At 42.0% G+C, this 19,397-nt stretch overlaps 1 protein-coding gene across 4 annotated transcripts in view; it reads left to right on the top strand.

Moving 5' to 3' along the window:
* Positions 1 to 19,397, top strand: part of LOC126174869 (probable serine hydrolase) — a 71,571-nt gene that overhangs the window by 15,050 nt on the left and 37,124 nt on the right. For all 4 annotated transcript variants that reach the window (XM_049921280.1, XM_049921279.1, XM_049921277.1 and 1 more), the window contains exon 2: positions 14,786 to 14,935. In XM_049921280.1, coding sequence (XP_049777237.1) covers positions 14,788 to 14,935 — 148 coding nt within the window. In that variant the 5' untranslated portion in view covers positions 14,786 to 14,787. The remainder of the gene's footprint in view (positions 1 to 14,785; positions 14,936 to 19,397) is intronic.

Below are 19,397 nucleotides of genomic sequence, written 5' to 3'. Positions count from 1 at the left end.
ATGATTACAGTACGGTTGGGGACTTACTTACAAGTGAGGTGACTTACGTACAAGTGAACTGGGGTTTCCTTTTATAATTTTGGTTACATCAGGAGATGAGTATGGTGGACGATAGAACGATCCGATTATCATATTATGCCATCCCTGACTCTGAATCTTGCCCAAACAATCTCGCATGCATCTTCAATTTCTACCTCGGTCAATTTGAGTTTCTAGTCTACTGCGACAAATACACCACCTCCATTGCCTAACCTTTTGATATACACACAAATTTTCCCCCCAAATCTCACTGCTGTCAGTTTCATGTTCAACCAGCTTTTTGTACCCAGCATTACGTAAGCTTCACTGCTTTCCAAGAGTGCTTCAAACTCTGGCACTTTATTGTGAATGCTTCAGCAGTTCACCAATTAGGATTTTAATACTCTCACCTGTGGGAGGCATTTCTTCCAATCTTAACACAGATACTTCCAGTTTCTTACAGCTATCATCATCTGGATTGGATGGAGAGTCATCAAAAAAAAAAACCTTGTGTGCAGCCCCCACACAGTCAGCTACCTGAGTAGCAGCACCTGATGTGTAGTGCGCATATGACCCATTAAGGGGGAACCCTACAGTTAACAACCCTATGATGCAAGTCCAGGAAGTCACAGCCTAGTGTGTCACATAATGTTCTAAGTCTCTGGTCCAGTCCTTCCACACAACTCAGAACCAAAGGGTCACCATCAGTTCTATGGACAATGCTGCAAATTGTGAGCTGCGTTGAAACTCCAGGCACAAGGCTGGTCTTCTCAACCTTCTGCCAGTCACTGGAATGAACAAGCATGACCTCGGAGCCTACACAATAGGCATCATCTGTTCCAGTGAACAACACAGTCTGGAGTTTGTTGCACCCTGTTCTCAATGGCTGCTGGAATAGCCTCTTCAGCACACTGAATGATACCCCCAGCCATACACAATGAGTGCACCTGGTGTCCTTTCCTGTCCCTTGCTGCCACTTCCCTAAGGGGTACCATCATTCTCCATACATTTGAGCTGCCAATGATTGATAAGACACCTGCCCTTTTGTTTTTGCCTCCTCGTTACACCAGACACAACAAATTTTCCCCAAACAGCTGAAGTGAGTCCCAATGGCTCACTTTCAGTTTAAGTTAAAGACACCACCTCAAATTTGTTGGCTAGAGGGATCTGTGTAACACCCTAAGCTCTCCCTGGTCCCTGTCCACCCTGTACAGGATGGCTAGATCAACCATTGACATGCCACTCACAGTCAAGTGAAATAGTAATGACAGATCCTGTACTACATGCAGAGGAGACAGGATCCGCAGGAGAGGAAAGTACTTGAGGTACCTTTGGTACTGGTATCACAGGTATAAGACTCTCAGGAGCCCCTCCAACACACCGATTCATAACAACTGCCAATCATTTGATAGAAGTCAGGGCATTTTTCAGCTGCTTACGAACGACAACCAACTCACCCCGTATTCGAAAACAGCACTCACGATAGGGCTGCATTTTGGCTGTTGTGATGCATTATTAGTAATGAACAAATAATTTTAAATTACGCCTGATGGTTATCCTTTAATCTGTTGACTTACAAAGTTGCAAATTCCCTATAAGAATTGAAGCACATTCACAAAATAAGATTTCTCTTAAGGTAACACAAAAACCTGTGGTAAAGGTTTCTAGTTTCCCAACACGTTTAGAGGTTAAATACAGTTGTTAGCGAACTCAAAAACTGAGTTACATCGATAAATGCATAAAGTACTTTGGGCGACTCCTCTTTAAAGGAAAACTTCATGTGTTTGTTAGATCACAAATGCCAATCCACTACAAATTTCTCGTAGATTATACAAGGGGCAAGGGTAGCTTATGAAAATTCTCAAAATCGTATGTTCATTTGCTTTGATATACAATGAAATTCAGGGTGAAGTATCCGTTGTCAACACTGCGAATGACAAACGCTGATTTGCTGCGAAGTAAGTCACATATCTAAAACACCCGTACTGTAACTTACAAAAATATAGTTTTGTACGCGTCCGAAAATTCTCAGAAATAACCTGTTTTCGCGTAATTGTACAATGAAATTAAGAGACATTGTTTTGAACAAGGATAGGTCCACTGTCCTCAAAGATGTAAGAGGAGCAGGGTCAACAGAAACATCCAATCTCACGCGTCGGCTTTGACCCGTGACGTAAGGGTGTTGTGGTGTGTGACGTCATTTCAATCTTTATGGTCTATATGTTTTGTCGCTACTCGTTATGTCTAATGAATCAATATGGTTTTTTTCTTTTTTTTATTTGTTTCTTTTTTTTTATCTTTTGATTGACCTACACATTGATCTGTAGCGTAGCCCTGAATACGAGGTTAGGTTGGGAGTTTCTTTTTGGCGGGGGGGGTCAGGGGGGGGCACAGCCCCCCCCCCTGCCTGGCCTTGAGTACCACTTGTTTATTATTATCTTTGTTTGCTATCAATGTTAGCAGATTGTTCTTGTGAAACCTTTGTGTGTGTTCTTTTTCTATGTGTTTTCGTCTTTGTGATACGTATGCAACGTTTCTATATCCGCCATATTGGAATTGTCGTTTCCGCTATATTTGTGACGTCATGGGTCAAAGCCGACGGGTTAGATCGGACGCTTCCGTATTTCCGAGGAGCACGATTTAATGAAAATTGACGAAAAGCGTACGAGTCTATCGCGGCACTCGCCAATGTTCAAAATTTCAATGTAGCAAAATACAAACGGGTATTGATACAATCAATGAAACATTATGCAGAAGCAACGCAAACAATAAAATACGCGACTCTAGAACATTGTGGCGACGTCATTTATCCACTGCGCCAAAAACAGCGGGTGAAAGCTGTAGCTGACTGATTTTTATCTTTGCCGTAGTCGGCTTGGTTACGAGTTGTTTATTCTTGTGAGTTTTTGATCTGTGCTTGGAAAATAAAATGTTTTCTCATCTCATAAAAAAGCTGTTACTTCATAAAATATAAAGGCTCCCATAGTGGTGACCCCGAAAAATCGTAGCAGAAGCATAAAGAAAATATATATACCGACGAGAATAATGAATTCAGAGACAAAAGCATGGGGCAGTGGAATCAAGATTGAAGACTACAGTCTGTTCGACCAAGGATCGCGGTCCACGCCCTTTGATTCGCCACAAAACAGAACGACAGATGTTAACGCAAAAGATGGGAGTACCTAAGCGCGACACGGAAATGTTAAGCTTTACGCGTTCTGGCCGGCGCGCCCCCAGCTTTGGTTTACGCAGGCTGAATGCATATTTCGGCAGCGTGGGGTGTCTAACAACATTGACAAATTTAATGTAGTGGTTTCACATCTAAATTTAGAAGTTGTAGAGCAAGTAGAAGAAACCTTATCGCAACAAAATTACTTTGTGCTAAAGGAAGCTCTCATACAGCATTATACGTTGTCACCAGATTTGCGACTACAAAAAATTTTCGCATACGAAGATTTGGGCGACAAGACTCCATCACAAGTACTCAAAGCCTTACGTACATTAGCCGGCCCGGAACTCCTACCTGAAGAGTCTTTACGTCTAATATGGCTTCGTAAACTTCCTGTCAACATCCGTGCCGTCATTGCAGCAGAAAGAGACTTACCATTGCAAGTCTTACCAAAAAAGGCAGACACCATCGCAAACACCTTAACCGAAGTTTCTGCGTGTTCCGAATTCAACTACAGCCAGGATAGAGGCCCAAGAACGTGTAGTGTGATGGAATCTGACGTCAGTGAGCCAGGAACATGCAATAATACTTCCCAACAGCAGTGCTCATCGACCGAACCCACCATACAGCAAATGGCAGCACAAGTGGCAAAACTCAACGTGCAAGTAACTTCACACCACCAGCAGCTACGAAGTCGCAGTTGGAAAAGATGAAGAAATGCTATCCAACAGGATTTGACAGATCAATGGTGCTGGTACCACAGACGCTTCGGTAACACTGCCCGTCAATGTATTCAACCCTGCAGCTACCCAAACTTAAAAGGCGGGCGTTAAAGGGCGCTAACGTTCGTCAACAACAACATAGGCGCCCGAGTCATAGCGTGATTCAAAGAGGTGAAAACGCCACGGTGTCTGCAGTCAACCAATCACACCGATTGTTCGTGTTGGACCTCTCTTCAGGTGAGAAGTTTCTGATTGACACAGGTTCAGAAGTCAGTGTTTATCCAAGAAAGAGAGGTGATATACTCACGTCAACGACCAACATGTGCTGACTGCGGCAAACAATTCCAGAATATCTACCTATGGTGAGGAACAGTTGGCACTACATCTGAATTCCAACTTCCATCCAAAATGGACTTTTGTGGTTGCTGATGTGCCGAGTCCTATAATTGGGGCGGACTTTTTACGGAACTACCGACTTATGCCCGACCTGGTTAACCGTCGTTTGATGACAGTTCCCACAGAAGGGATATTGCCTACTGCGTCTTCCGCGTCGGTTTAAGTGCAGTGCGATGTGCCCGTGTCTTTCCGCACGAAGATTTCCGGCTCCTCTACCGCGTCATCCGCGTCGGGATATGGTGATACGATTTCGTACCCGCAACTAAGCGGGGCGCACACGTGTGCGTCACGCAAGAAGACACCCGACAGTCGTAACGATTCGTATACTGTAGGCAATATCAGAGCACTGTCGGAGGAATCACTTTTTCATAAACTGCTTCAAGACTTTCCAGCACTTACCGAACCCGTCAACGCAACCAGGAAATGCAGACACAATACTCAACACCACATCAGCACGACACAAGGTCAACCCGTTGCCTTCCGCCCGCGGCGTCTGCCTCCAGAGAAGTTGCTCGTGGCGCGATCTGAGTTCGACAGACTTCTAAAAACAGGTATTGTAAGTAGGTCTGATAGTTCATGGGCATCTCCAATTCACATGGTCCGTAAAAAAGACAATTCATGGAGAGTATGTGGAGACTACAGGGCGCTCAATGCCCGCACAATTCCCGACCGCTACCCAGTACCCAATGTGACTGATTTTAACAGTACGATTAGCAATGCCAAAATATTTAGTGTGATTGATTGCGCCAAATCATTTTCCCAGATTCCCATGGCTCCATCTGACATTAAAAAAACAGCAGTTATCACACCATTTTGTTTGTTTGAGTACAATTTTATGCCATTTGGCCTCAGAAACGCTGCTCAAACATGGCAAAGATTCATGCATGAGGTGCTTCGAGAATTACCATTCGTATTTTGTTATATGGACGACATTTTAGTATTCTCTGGTTCTGTATATCAGCACGTCGAACATCTGCGGCAGCTTTTCCGCCGTCTGACAGAGTATGGCATAATTATTAACGAAACAAAGTGCACGTTTGGAAAACGCGAGGTTAAGTTCCTGGGATACTTGGTTTCAGCAGCAGGCCTGTCACCTTTGCCTGAGCGGGTTGAAACAGTACAACAGATGCCCCTTCCCACAACTTACAAAGGACTTCGCAGATTTTTAGGCATGCTCAACTATTACAGACGTCACTTACCTAAATTAGCTGCCGTCCAAGAGCCACTCACAACGTTACTTGCAGGTAAAAATACAACAGGAAATCGTAAAATTCCATGGAGTCCAGATGCTGAAGCAGCTTTCCATGACTTAAAGAAATGTCTTTCTCGGGCAACACTACTGGGACATCCAAGATTGAGCGCTCCTTTGGCGCTCATGGTTGATGCGAGCCAAACAGCAGTGGGTGCAGCGCTACAGCAAGAAGTTGATGGCAGATGGCAGCCGCTCGCATTTTTCTCTAAAAACCTGACTCGACAGCAGCAAAAATGGAGTGCTATTGACCGTGAGTTGCTTGCTATTTACTTAGCCATAAAGCATTTTCGCACGTCTGTCGAAGGGAGGCACTTTGCAATTTTTACCGATCACAAGCCGTTAGTAGCTATATTTCACCGAGACACAGAGCTCAATTCACCACGTCAGTGCAGGCAAGTCGAGTACATTGCATAGTTCACAACTGACGTGCGTCACATTTCAGGAAAAGACAACCTGGTCGCAGATTGCCTGTCTAGGAATTGTGCCAGTTTAAATTCTGGACCGAGTTAGCGTCTAAACAACGAGAAGATCCTTTCTTGCGCCGTCTAATAGAGGAACAGAGAACTGCGCTGCAGCTCAGACGTGTGTCTGTCCCAAATGTTCCAGACGGAATTTGGTGTGATGTAGCAAAAGGAAAGGAGCGACCTTACATTCCAGAACAATATCGTCGCGAGATTTATAGTGCACTACATAAGCTATCACATCCAGGAGTACGAGCTACAGCCAAGTTAGTTTCCTCCAAAGTAGTGTGGCCCGGAATACAAAACGATTGTCGTGCATGGGCGCGTGCATGCCTAACATGCCAGCGTAATAAAATCGGCAGACATGTCTTTGCACCTATTGCTGACTTCCCGACGCCATCTGCAAGATTTTCACATATACATGTGGACATTGTGGGCCCGCTATCATGCTCTTCAGAACAACGCTATTTGCTCACAATCATTGATCGTTTTACTAGGTGGCCAGAAGTAGTTCTAATACAAGACATTTCTGCGGAGTCGGTTGCAAAAGCACTGTTGCATTCATGGTTCTCCAGGTTTGGCGTTCCGCAAACATAACAACAGATCGCAGAAGGCAGTTTGAAAGCCAACTTTTCAATGAGCTTTTACTACTGTGCGGGTGCAACCACCTACGCACCACAAGCTATCATCCATCTAGTAATGGAATGGTGGAACGACTACACCGCACGCTCAAAGCTGCATTAATGTGTAGTTCCACGTCATGGCCTGAAGCACTACCGCTGGTCCTACTCGGATTGAGAACGGCCGTGAAGGAGGACTTACAATGCTCTTCCGCAGAATTGGTTTATGGCGAGCAATTGAGGGTTCCTGGAGAATTTATCGTTCCAGCATCTACACAGACGTTCGCCCCTGAGCTATGCACGCAATTCGCGAGACAACTCAGCGATAGAATGAGAAACATCAAACCCGCTAACCCTGTCAGACATGGAGACCGGAGAGTGTTTGTACAAAAGACCTGCAAGCAACGTCCCACGTGTGGCTTAGGGATGATACGGTGCGCCCGCCGCTTGTTTCGCCTTACTCTGGACCATACAGGGTAATCACAAGAGGAAGCCACAGCTTCAAAATCGATAAGGATGGTAAAGAAGAGACAGTCTCAATTGAGCGGCTTAAGCCTGCTTACACCGAAGAGCGTACACTCCTTCCTCGGTCTGCAAAATCACCCTCAAACGTGGAGGCCAAAGAAACAGCAGATAGTCTCGCCGAGCCCTCAGTTTCAGAAGAGGACAACGAAGCAGCAAGTGCAGAACAGGAGCAGCCATTGCCTGCACCAGATGTTTTCACGAGAGCTGGTAGAAAAATCAAGTGCACATACCTGGTGCAACCGGTTTCAAAAAGGAGGGGGGCTGATGTGGCGACGTCATTTATCCACTGCGCCAAAAACAGCGGGTGAAAGCTGTAGCTGACTGATTTTTATCTTTGCCGTAGTCGGCTTGGTTACGAGTTGTTTATTCTTGTGAGTTTTTGATCTGTGCTTGGAAAATAAAATGTTTTCTCATCTCATAAAAAAGCTGTTACTTCATAAAATATAAAGGCTCCCATAACATCAAATCGACACATGAATCTTGTATTCGCGTTCTCACACAATGGAAAATTCTGTAATTGGCCTTTATATGTAAATAAACGTGCGTATTGCTTGGATTTTTCTATTTCTGTGAACACTTCTACACTGGCGTGCTGAAGAGAAATCCTGCAGCGTGAGTTTATCTCGGTCAAAACTGCTAAAAATGCAGCACCAACAATGCACGTCCTCTGCTGTTACGGCTATAATTACAATGCCTAAATGCAACTGTCAATAATTTAATTGGTACAAATAAATCTGTTCTTTATTATACATCACGATAAAGCCAATGTAAAGTAATTGCCACAAACAATAAAATATAAATTTTGTTTTACTTTCTTTTGTACAGTTTATAATTTTTTTAGTACAATGATACAGTTAATGTGTCGTGTGCAATATTTTTCGTCTATATAATATTTTTTCAATAAAGCTTCATTTTTATTGAACCTGCTCTAAAAATTACAAAATTGCTTATATGTTTGTAGAAAAAATTGCAGAACGATAGTTTCGGAAGGGGCAGCTTTAGCAGTTCTGCCAGGGGCATAGGGTCGCCATGCTACAGCTCTGGCCGCAGATCTTTGGGGCGTGGCCTCAAACATCGTGTGAATAAGGGCGGCAACGCACTAGGCAGCCTGGCTGCGGCAGCCAGAAATGTTGAGCAGCCAGTTTGTGGCAGCAAGCTGACAGTCGTGATCGATCAGCCGAACAAGATGGACGTGGAAGATGCAATAATTGCCTACCTTTTGACTCGAAAGAAACGCAAAGCCAAAAAAAGAATTGGATTCATCCTCTATTTGTGGAGCGTCTTTAAGGATGAAAGAGCTCAACAAACGAGAAAAGAATCTTTAACTACCGACTTTCTCGGGCTAGGCATTTTATAGAATGCATGTTTGGCATTCTGGCAAACAAATGGAGAATTTTTCATCGCCCAATGGACGTTCGAGAAGACTTCGCAATTGCCATAATAAAAGCGTGCGGTGTTTTACACAATTATGTGCACGAAAGAGATGGTTATAAATTTGAAGACACATTGTATGTACCTCCAGAACTGGAAATTCTTCCTGGTCGTACAGGCACAGGGTGCCACTCATCAGCATATAGGGATTTATTTGCGGATTATTTTACAAATGAAAATCCGCTGGAGTGGCAAAACAGAATTGCACTGGGGTAGTAATTGTCTGTGTCATTTAGATCGTGTATGTAACGATTACTGCTTCCAAGTGATTTAGTATCAATTATTGTTAAGTGTAAATTGATACCCTCTTTTCCATTATTGCACGTATAACAAATGTTCATTATGTAGTAAATAAAAAAAACACCGAATTCATTCTTCTCATTTTCACTCATATTCTGCTCACACATTATTTTTGTTATTTCCTCCCAACTCCTCTTCAAATGACTATCCCTGTATTCTGCTGATGAAATATCCCAGATTGCTCTTCGGCAGTTGCCCACGTTTCTGTGGCTGCCGCAGCCAGAGAATCCTGGCTGCCCAGTGCGCGGCCTACCGTACGCTGTCATTGTTTTACTGGCTGCCGCAGCCAGGCTGCCTAGTGCATTGCCGCCCTAAGTGGGAAGGAGGGCAAGAACGGCAGAGAGACAGCATGGTTTGCTTTGCTGTTGGGAAAGTGTGGGGTACGCGTGAATTGCTTTCCATCCAGCAGGCCCACCCAAGCTGGCCCTACACTGTGCTGTACCAGGGAAGCGAAGCAGAGAAAGGGAATGCACGGTCATGTCACCGTGACTGCAATTTTACAAGCCTGGGTTGTGGAGGGCGTACAGGCCACTTTACTCTGGCCCCTGACACTGGATCAATAGCGTACCTACAGACAGCACAGAGTGACATCGTGTCTCTGCAACAGAGCACTGGAAAGTGGGCCTGTTTACATCTGGTCTCTGTCACTTGTACTATAGCAAAGTTATGTTGTACTCAAATTGTTCGAAATAATCCCGAAAAAATACAGAGAGTAAAATTATATCACTAAATTTCCAGTGGGACTAGTCCCCGACGTCCATTGCGAGTGAACCACAACTGAGAGATCTACTTCATAGTAGTTCCCCACAGTGAAAAACACCAGCTGATGGCTACTACATAAAAATTATGGTCAGTACATACTCTGAGGAGAATGGAACAGAACTACATACAGGATTTTTTGAGGGAACTGGGAGGTCTGTGTCAAAGCGCACAGCGTACAACCATCTACACACTATCAATTTTGCCTCTTAAGTATCCATTATAAACAACTGGACTTGAACATTGACCTAAATTTGTGTGACACCTGTTGAGTGTCATAGAAGAGTGTGTAGGCAACCAGGTCCTGTGCACATCTCTGGCATGCAGTCGTGAGAGTTCAGCAGGAAAATGTGCCTGTTGTAGGTTGGGCTAGTATTGTGTATATATGTCAAATACCTCTAGACCCTACAGTGGGGGGGGGGGGGGGGGGGGGGGATTTGAAGACTGTACAGTATTGTGACTGGCCTGTTGTCCAGTCCAGCAGTTGATGTTTCGACAATACGTTCATAATTCAAGACAATAATACATGAGTACATTGCACCCATATCAAGAACACCTTGCTCCAGGAGGAAGGAGCAATCAAACTGAATGGTTTGCACATAATGGTTTCACCTCATGTGGGCTACCATCAAAGAGTGAAAACAGCTTTCGTAGCAATATGTTGACCATCTTGTGGTGGCTTATTGAGGAGGATCTGAGCATGTTAAAATGCACAGTACTGAATATTACTCACCAGCAAATTTTGATTTAACTCATGCAAAAAGATGTGCACTTTCAAACAGGCTACCTGTTTTTATTTCACAGTAAAGCTATGTTTTAGTTTTGTAAGACTTATTCTTTCATTTCTTACTCCTGTTGAATCTAAGCCTGGACATATTTGCAAAGATGCAGGTGGTTCTAAACATTTTTTGAGCAGTTTATTTTATTTTTTCCATTTATTTTGTTCCAGTTTATTACTTATTGTGAACATAACTGATTTGAAAAGTGCAATCTTAATTTTTCCCTTTCCATATTCTTCTCTCTTCGTGGTGCTGTTACTTTTGCGTAGTATCTCCAGTAGACTTTCATCATTGGAGTTTAATTTATTTATATGTTTGTCTCTGTGTGTGTTTTCATGAATTGATAATTATATACATCTGTTTCTGGCAGTAATTTACAGAACAATTTTTTTTCTAATAATATGAAATATGTCCTAAAAATGCTTCCATTTCATTCAAATTCGTAATCATCCATAGAAGGCACTCTATGTTTCTCATTCAGCTCTTTGAATAAAAAAGTTGACAACCACACCAGATTAAAAAAATTAGGAGTCCCAGGAGATACCATTTAACACCGCCTCTATACTTCATCTGCTAAATAAGCTGTAGCATCTGGCAGCAGTTTTTAAAGCTTTCAAATGCCAAGTGCACAATGCTGCTGGCAAAATTAGTAGCCTTCTATAGAGATACAACAACACTGAGAGACCTATAAAAAATCAGATTATATGATTGGTTGTGGCAGATATGCAAGGTAGTCGCTGCAGAGACTACCACAACTTTCAGCACTCTTCTTTCAATGTACAGACTGTGCTTTATAATGGCACAATAGCCTCAGTTTGTCAAAGAAGTGTGTCCACAAATTTCTTCAGGTATGTGATAAGCCACTCACTGATGATTAGATCCTGTAGAGCTAATAGTCATGAGAGTGTTGATAGCTACATTTCATCAACTTTTCCAAACAGTCCCAGACATTTTCCACCTGATTTAGCGGGCCAGTTGAGATGACGTAAAGTGCCTGAATGTGTGTCAAACCAGTCAAGTTTGTGTGCTGTCCTGTGAACTTGGCTGCCATCATCTTGGACAACAGGAGTATACAGAAATGTCAACAGTTGCTCACTAATAATATTGAAATAAACATCTTGGTTCATGTTCACACTAATCATCCAGAGTGGCTTCCAAGTCATGGTAGTATGAAAAATGCCTCCATAACATCACAGAACCACCTCTGGCCTGAACTACAGCCTCCGTGTACTGTGGGTTAAACACCTCATTTGCTTGTCTGTGCACATGACACCTTGCATCACTTTAAAAAAAGGCAAAATTGTCACTTGTTGGATCCAGTTACACACTTCTCATCAGCTATCATCCAGTTTTCAGGTTGTTTGGCCAATTGTGTAGCACAGTGAGCAGTTGTCTTTTGTGAAGTACCTAACTCCAGATGTCTGTTGCAGACAGTTTCCTCCACACTGTTCACTCAGAAACTGGTCGATTCGAACCTGTATTCACTGACAACATTAATTCGATTCAGGTTTAAAACCGGTTGTCATTGACAAGGTGTGACACTCGTCTCTGTCCCTGTCAGCTTTTCTTACACTATGGTACAGGGCTGCAAATGGTGCACCATTCCCTGTAGACACATCAGGCAATCTGTATTGAAAAAACAACATATCAGGCAACCTTATTCAAAGTCGAGTCATGTATATGTGCAAACATGATAGCTATGTGCGAAGCATGCAACAACTACCACCACCACTGTCATACCTTAGCAATAGATCTGGCTGAGAACCTGAGAAGATTCTGACCCTACGTAAAATCACTAAGCGGACCTAAGGCTTCTATCCAGACACTTGTTGACCAGTTTGGTGTGGCAGTAAAACATAACAAAAGGATAACCGGAGTTCTCAATTTCACATTTAAGGAATCATTCAGTCAGAAGAATCATACAAACTACAGTAAATTGACCATCACACCGACTCCCTTATGGACGACGTAGTAATAAGCATCCCTGGCATGAAGACACAACTGAAGGAGTTGAAAACAAATGTCTCCAGATCTGCATGGAATTCCAGTATGGTTTCACAAAAAGCACTCTTCAGCATTGCCCCCTCACTTAGCCTGCATTTAATGTGAATCTCTCACCCAGCACAAAATCCCAAGCAACTGGAAAAAACTGCAGGTGACTCCTGTATATAAGAAGGGTTTAACACTGGATCCATAAATTACAGACCAATATCCTGAAAATTAGTTTACTGCTGAATTCTTGAATGTATTCAGAGTTTGAATATAATAAATTTCCTTGAAACCATAAAACAAAAAGCAAATCGGCTTCGTTGCAGAAAGCATCACTCGTGCGAAACTCAGCTTGCCCTTTCCTCTAATGACATACTGTGAACTACGGATGAAGGGCAACAGCCAAGTTCCATATTTCTAGATTTCCAAAAAGCATTTGACACACTGCCACACTGCAGACTGTTAATATAGGTATGAGCATATGGAATAGGTTCCAGATATGATAGTGGTTTGAATACTTACTTTGGAATCCATATGTCTCTGAGTGTTCATCAGAGACAAGAATATTATCCTGCTTCACACGGTTATGACATTCAAATACCTGGGCATAATGTTGCAAAGCAATGTAGAATGGAACAAGCACTTGAGGACTGTGGTAGGGAAAATGAATAGTTGACTTTGGTTTATTGGGAAAATTTTGGGAAAGTGTAATCCATCTGTAAAAGAGCAAGTAAATAGACTGCTAGTGTGACATATTCTTGAGTACTGCATGATCTTCGGGATATGCACCAGCTTGGGTTAAAGGAAGACATCGAAGCAGTTCAATGGCAGGCTGCTAGATTTGTCACTTGTAGGTCTGAACAACAGGCAAGTATTTTGGAGATGCTTCATGAACTCAAATGGGAATCAGTGGAGGGAAGGCAACTTTCTTTTTGAGGAACACTGTTGAGGAAATGTAGAGAACTTGCATTGAAGCTGACTGCAGAATGATTTTACTGCCGCCAACAAACATTTCACGTAAGAGCTGCAAAGCTAAGATTTGAGAAATTAGGGCTCATACGGAGGCATACAGCAATCATTTTCTCCTCATTCTATTTGTGAGGGGAACGGTAAAAAATGAGTAGTGGGGGTACAGGGTACCCTCCACAGCATTTGCCATTTAGTGGCTTGGAGATTACATATGTAAATGTAGATGTAGATATAGATGTAGCTCTAGCTCCTCTCTGCCATTCTCACATCTTCATGTCGACCTATCTTACTGTGCTGATTCCATACAACTGAATGGCACATATACACAGCGTCACTGGGGTGAACTGGTGTGTGTGTGTGTGTGTGTGTGTGTGTGTGTGTGTGTGTGTCAGTATTTTTGTTATGCCTATCTGCAACTCAGCATATCTGTTATATTTTTTTTATATGTTTGGTTGATTTTTTAATGATGTTGTACTAGTTTAACATGTCACTACATTAAATGAAAATAATAATTATATTCAATAATAATAATAATAATAATAATAATAATAACTGCCACTTGTTACATTACACCCCATGTTTCACAAACAAATAAGAGAAATTGTCTGCTTCACAGTTTACACTGCATGTGAAATATTTAATGCTGCAGTTAGCAGAGGCTTACAGTGCTCATTCTCTTTATATGTTACAGATAAAAGAAATTGTTAAAAATTGATGGAGTGAGATTGCACATATCCTCAAATCACTTTGTGTAATTTGAATGATATGCTGAGACCTTATCCTAAATTAGAAACCTTTTTGATTTCCAACATTTGATTCAAACTGTCACTTATTAGCCTAACTGAAGGAGCATTATTTTTTAAGTGATACTACTTTTAAAGTAATAAAAAAATTACTACCATATGACAGTGTAAGTAAAGGTATTTGTCTCTCTTAAGCATAATTCCTTAATTTGATCGTGTTCATTTTTCTTTGTCACCCATCTCAAACACTTGTTGAAGCTCATTTCTTCTATTCAGCTACAAGCTTATGCTTACTGCTACATTTTGTTTACATCACCAAATCCTTACCCATGATGAGAATCATTTGCTTGATCTCTTTGACAATAAATTTAAATATTCTCACTGTTGACTGCTCTTCCTTCCACAAACTCAGTATTTTAGTAATAATTAAATTGAAGTAAAAAAGTTGATGGTTGCATCAAAATCATATAAAAATTACTTCCGTATTGATTTTTCCATGCATAAACTATAAACTATAGGGGTGATCCCAGCTATTGATGGAAATACCAAAACCATCATTCCAGATACTGATTATTTCAACTGGTTTCATTGTTAATATTTTCGTTACATAAGTCAGTGATGACAACATGATATTTGATTGAACTCCTTCCAGGCATGAATGCATTAAGGACCATTGCTGGTGTACAGAGGAAGATTCCACATGTTTTAGCATGTTGTGGGTGCAACAAATTTTTCAGTACAGAAACTGCAAGAAAAGAACCAGAGGAGATAAAAATACCTGTACCGTGGGGGCATATTGCAGGTACGTACATGTTTGCACGTGATATCTCATGCATTAGTTGTGTTATGTAATTTTCTACACACACACACACACACACACACACACAGATATTAATCTCATTTACATTGTGTGATACAAATAACAAGCATGAATACACAACCATGTAATAAGTTTCAAAGCAGAACTGTTGGTACATCTGGCTTGCACATATCAATGTAGCCTTGGTCTTTAATTTATATAACATTTACTGCTATAGAGCCCTCTTGCGTTAAAATGTGGCAGGTGATGGAGAATGCAAACTGTACTTGTTTGTAGGAAACAAAGTCAGAAACATGTAGCAGGGGTGAAATGCAATGAAGAAAGGGAAGCACAGTCCCTTTCCCTACACTATCATAAAAATGTGGTATGATTCCAGACAAACATAATCATAGATGGGAAATACTCCTTGACATGTCCAAGAATTTGTGTGAGTATGGATTAATTGGAGTCAAGACTCAAGGAGGTGGTTTTGAATTTTGAGGAGAATTACTCACAACAGTGGCCAGTATATTGCTCACATCAAACATGGTTTTAAACTCAATCTCTAACATATACAAATAGACTATAGGAAGTACAAGCATCTTAACTGTTGTTGTCTACGTCATTCACCAGTATTTGAGTTGATTTTCAGTTCGGTTAATAAATTACAGCTTTTTGTCAAGTTGGGGTGGTGTGCGTTTCCACAATGGTAAATTAAGGATTAAAATAAATTTATTGTAATAATTGATTAACTAAGCCTAGTATCTGACTATGTAATGAAACCTGAAACTGATAGCAGTGAGATTTTTTGGGGAAAATATGAATGTGTGAGTATATCAAATGAATAAGCAAATGGATAATGGAAATGGTGTATTTGCCACAGTAGACAAGAAATTCAGACCCACCGAGATAGAAACTGAAGCTGCACGTGAGATTGTCTGAGCAAGACTCATTGTCAAGGGTGGGCATAACTGGTAATTGGATCCTTCTATTGCCCACTAGATGTGTATCCTGATGTAACCAGAACTTTAGAGAAAACTTCAGCTCACTTGTACACAAGTCCCCAATCATAATGCAATAATCGTTGGAGACTTTAATCATCCAACAATTAATTCTACATCTACATCATACTCCACAAGCTACTTAATGGTGTGTGGCGGAGGGTACTTTCGGTACCACTATCTGATCCCTCCAATCCTGTTCCACTCATGAATAGTGTGTGGGAAGAATGATTGTCAGTAGGCCTCTGTATTGGCTCTAATTTATTGAATTTTCTCCTCATGGTCGATACGTGAGATTTATGTGGGGGGAAGTAATATGTTGTCCGAGTCCTCCTGAAAAATGCTGTCCCCAAATTCCAATAGTAAATCCCTCCATGATGCACAATATCTCTCTTGTAACGTCTGCCAGTAGAGTAACAAGTGCCTTATGAGCCACTTCTTTTGTGGATGAGTTACATTGTCGTAAGATTCTTCCGATAAGTCTTGAGTCTTGTGTCTGCTATTCTGTCGACCTGCCAGCACTTTCATTTGGTAAGTCACATCATCTTTGTTTTTAGATATATATATATATATATATACATACCTTCATTTATATATAATATTCATTTTATATATATACCTTCATATATACTTTCATTTGGTAAGTCACATACCTAAAAACAAAGATGATGTGACTTACCAAATGAAAGTGCTGGCAGGTCGACAGACACACAAACGAACACAAACATACACACAAAATTCAAGCTTTCGCAACAAACTGTTGCCTCATCAGGAAAGAGGGAAGGAGAGGGAAAGACAAAAGGATGTGGGTTTTAAGGGAGAGGGTAAGGAGTCATTCCAGTCCCGGGAGCGGAAAGACTTACCTTAGTGGGAAAAAAGGACGGGTATACACTCGCACACACACACATATCCATCCACACATATACAGACACAAGCAGACATATTTAAAGGTCTTTAAATATGTCTGCTTGTGTCTGTATATGTGTGGATGGATATGTGTGTGTGTGTGCGAGTGTATACCCGTCCTTTTTCCCCACTAAGGTAAGTCTTTCCGCTCCCGGGACTGGAATGACTCCTTACCCTCTCCCTTAAAACCCACATTTAAAGACCTTTAAATATGTCTGCTTGTGTCTGTATATGTGTGGATGGGTATGTGTGTGTGTGTGCGAGTGTATACCCGTTCTTTTTTCCCACTAAGGTAAGTCTTTCCGCTCCCGGGACTGGAATGACTCCTTACCCTCTCCCTTAAAACCCACATCCTTTCGTCTTTCCCTCTCCTTCCCTCTTTCCTGATGAGGCAACAGTTTGTTGCGAAAGCTTGAATTTTGTGTGTATGTTTGTGTTCGTTTGTGTGTCTGTCGACCTGCCAGCACTTTCATTTGGTAAGTCACATCATCTTTGTTTTTATATATATATATATATATATATATATATGACAGCCTTATGATCACTGATACCTTCCTCTATGTTAACTGATTCAAAAGTTCAGGTTTGTTTGTTGTCAGGAGGTCTAAGATGTTACCCTCACAAGTTGGTTCTCTAACTAACTGCTCAAGATAATTTTTGGACAAGACATCCTGAACAATGCCACACGGTTCCCCGTCTCTGTCACCAGTTTTTGTGGTATAACGCTCCCAATCTATACCCGGCAAGATGAAGTCATCCCCTATTACAATGGCATGATCAGGAAAATAACTAATGCCTGAAGTGCTCTACAACTACAAATCCTGACCTAGGTGGTCTATTTATAGACTGATCACCATTTTTGACCGTTCTTTAATACTCATTTTCACCCAGATTAATTCACATTCAAAATATGATAACCTCGCTAGATTTTATTGAATTTTTTACTGCAATAAACATGCTGCCACCACTGGTGACTAACCTATCCTTACAATAAACATTCCAGTTGGAACTTAGGATTTCATTGTCTTTTATGTCTGGCTTCAACCAGCTTTCAGTTCCAAATACTATCTGTGCATTATAACCTTCAATAAACGATACTAATTCTGGGACCTTTCCTTGGATGCTCTTGCAGTTTAATAAACTCATATTAAACTTTTCTCTCTCTTATCTGCGAGGACAAAGATTCTCTGAGGTCGCTGTGGCTGGTCTAACTGGCAAATTGTGTTTGCTCCCAAGGGAGGGGGCCTCTAATGTAAAAATGACCCATGTGCATCTCACATGTACTCCGCTACCCTAGTAGCCGCTTCCTGCGTGTAGTGCACGCCTGACCTATTAAGGGGAACCCTACAATTCTGCACCCAATAGTGGAGGTCGAGAAATTTGCATCCGATAGTGTTGCAGAGCTGCCTGAGCCACTGGTTTAGACCTTCCACTCTGCTCCAAACCAGAAGACCGCGATTAACCCTGCGTATGATGCTACAAAATAGACAGCTTAACCTGCAATCTGAGTGTGTTGCTAGTTGCATTCACCAAATCAGCCAGCCACCGAAAGGAGCTGAGGATGGCCTCAGAACCCAAGTGGCAGGCATCATTTGTGCCGACATGTACCACTACACGCAGCCGGTTGCACCCAGTTTGCTCATTAACCACTGGCAGGGCCTCCTCCACATCACGGATGAGACCTCCTGGCAAACAAACCAAATGCACACTGGAATTCTTCTTCACCTTGTCTGCTATCTCCCTGAGGGGCTCCATCACTTGCCTAACATTGGAGCTTCCGATGACTAGCATACCCACCCTCTGTACTTGTCTGGTCTGGGCAGGAAAATCGATTGCTGGCCAAACATGAGAAGCATCCCGTGCTGGCTCAAAGTTATCGTCAACACTGGGAAGCACCTCATACCTGTTGCAAAGACGTAGGGATCCATCCGCACGGCCTGCTCCCTCTTTCGCCTTCCGCCTAGTGACATGCGGACCGACCACTGTCTGCCACCCACTCTGGAGTGAGGATGCACCGGTCAGATATTGCATATCGGAAGCCACAGTGATGTCCAGGCCACCAGGGGATTCCAGTGACACCAAAGGTGTCACAGGTCTCGTCCACAGCTCCCCGTCGTCACTGCAACTTCGAGTATTAGCTAGAAGCATGTGGACGGTAGCCAACGCAGCTTCCAGCTATTTATGGACAGCAGGAAACTCTCCTTGTGTCCGCTCACATAAGCGAAATCCCTAGCCGTATAGTACTGTGTATAAAATAGATAAAATCTCAAAAGGTGTTACTGGGTTTGAAAATATACCAAAGGAGAATAAATAAATACTAAAAGTTGGTGTGCAGCTTTCTCACTGAACTCTGAGACCACAAGCTATTAAAAAGAAATAAATTTCTCTACACAAGGAAAATTTACACTAGGAAGTTGCCCTACACGATGATATTCACAAGTCTCACGCAAAAATGAACACTACAGTTAGTTTTCTAATCACAGTAAAATACACATGAGAACAGTTCACTTCTTTGCATAAGCACATGAACAAAAAACAATGACTAAATTAATTTACAG

The sequence above is a fragment of the Schistocerca cancellata genome, chromosome 3 (assembly GCF_023864275.1).
Source record: "Schistocerca cancellata isolate TAMUIC-IGC-003103 chromosome 3, iqSchCanc2.1, whole genome shotgun sequence".
Classification (NCBI taxonomy): Eukaryota; Metazoa; Arthropoda; class Insecta; order Orthoptera; family Acrididae; genus Schistocerca; species Schistocerca cancellata.
This window is presented reverse-complemented; position numbering and strand designations above follow the sequence as displayed.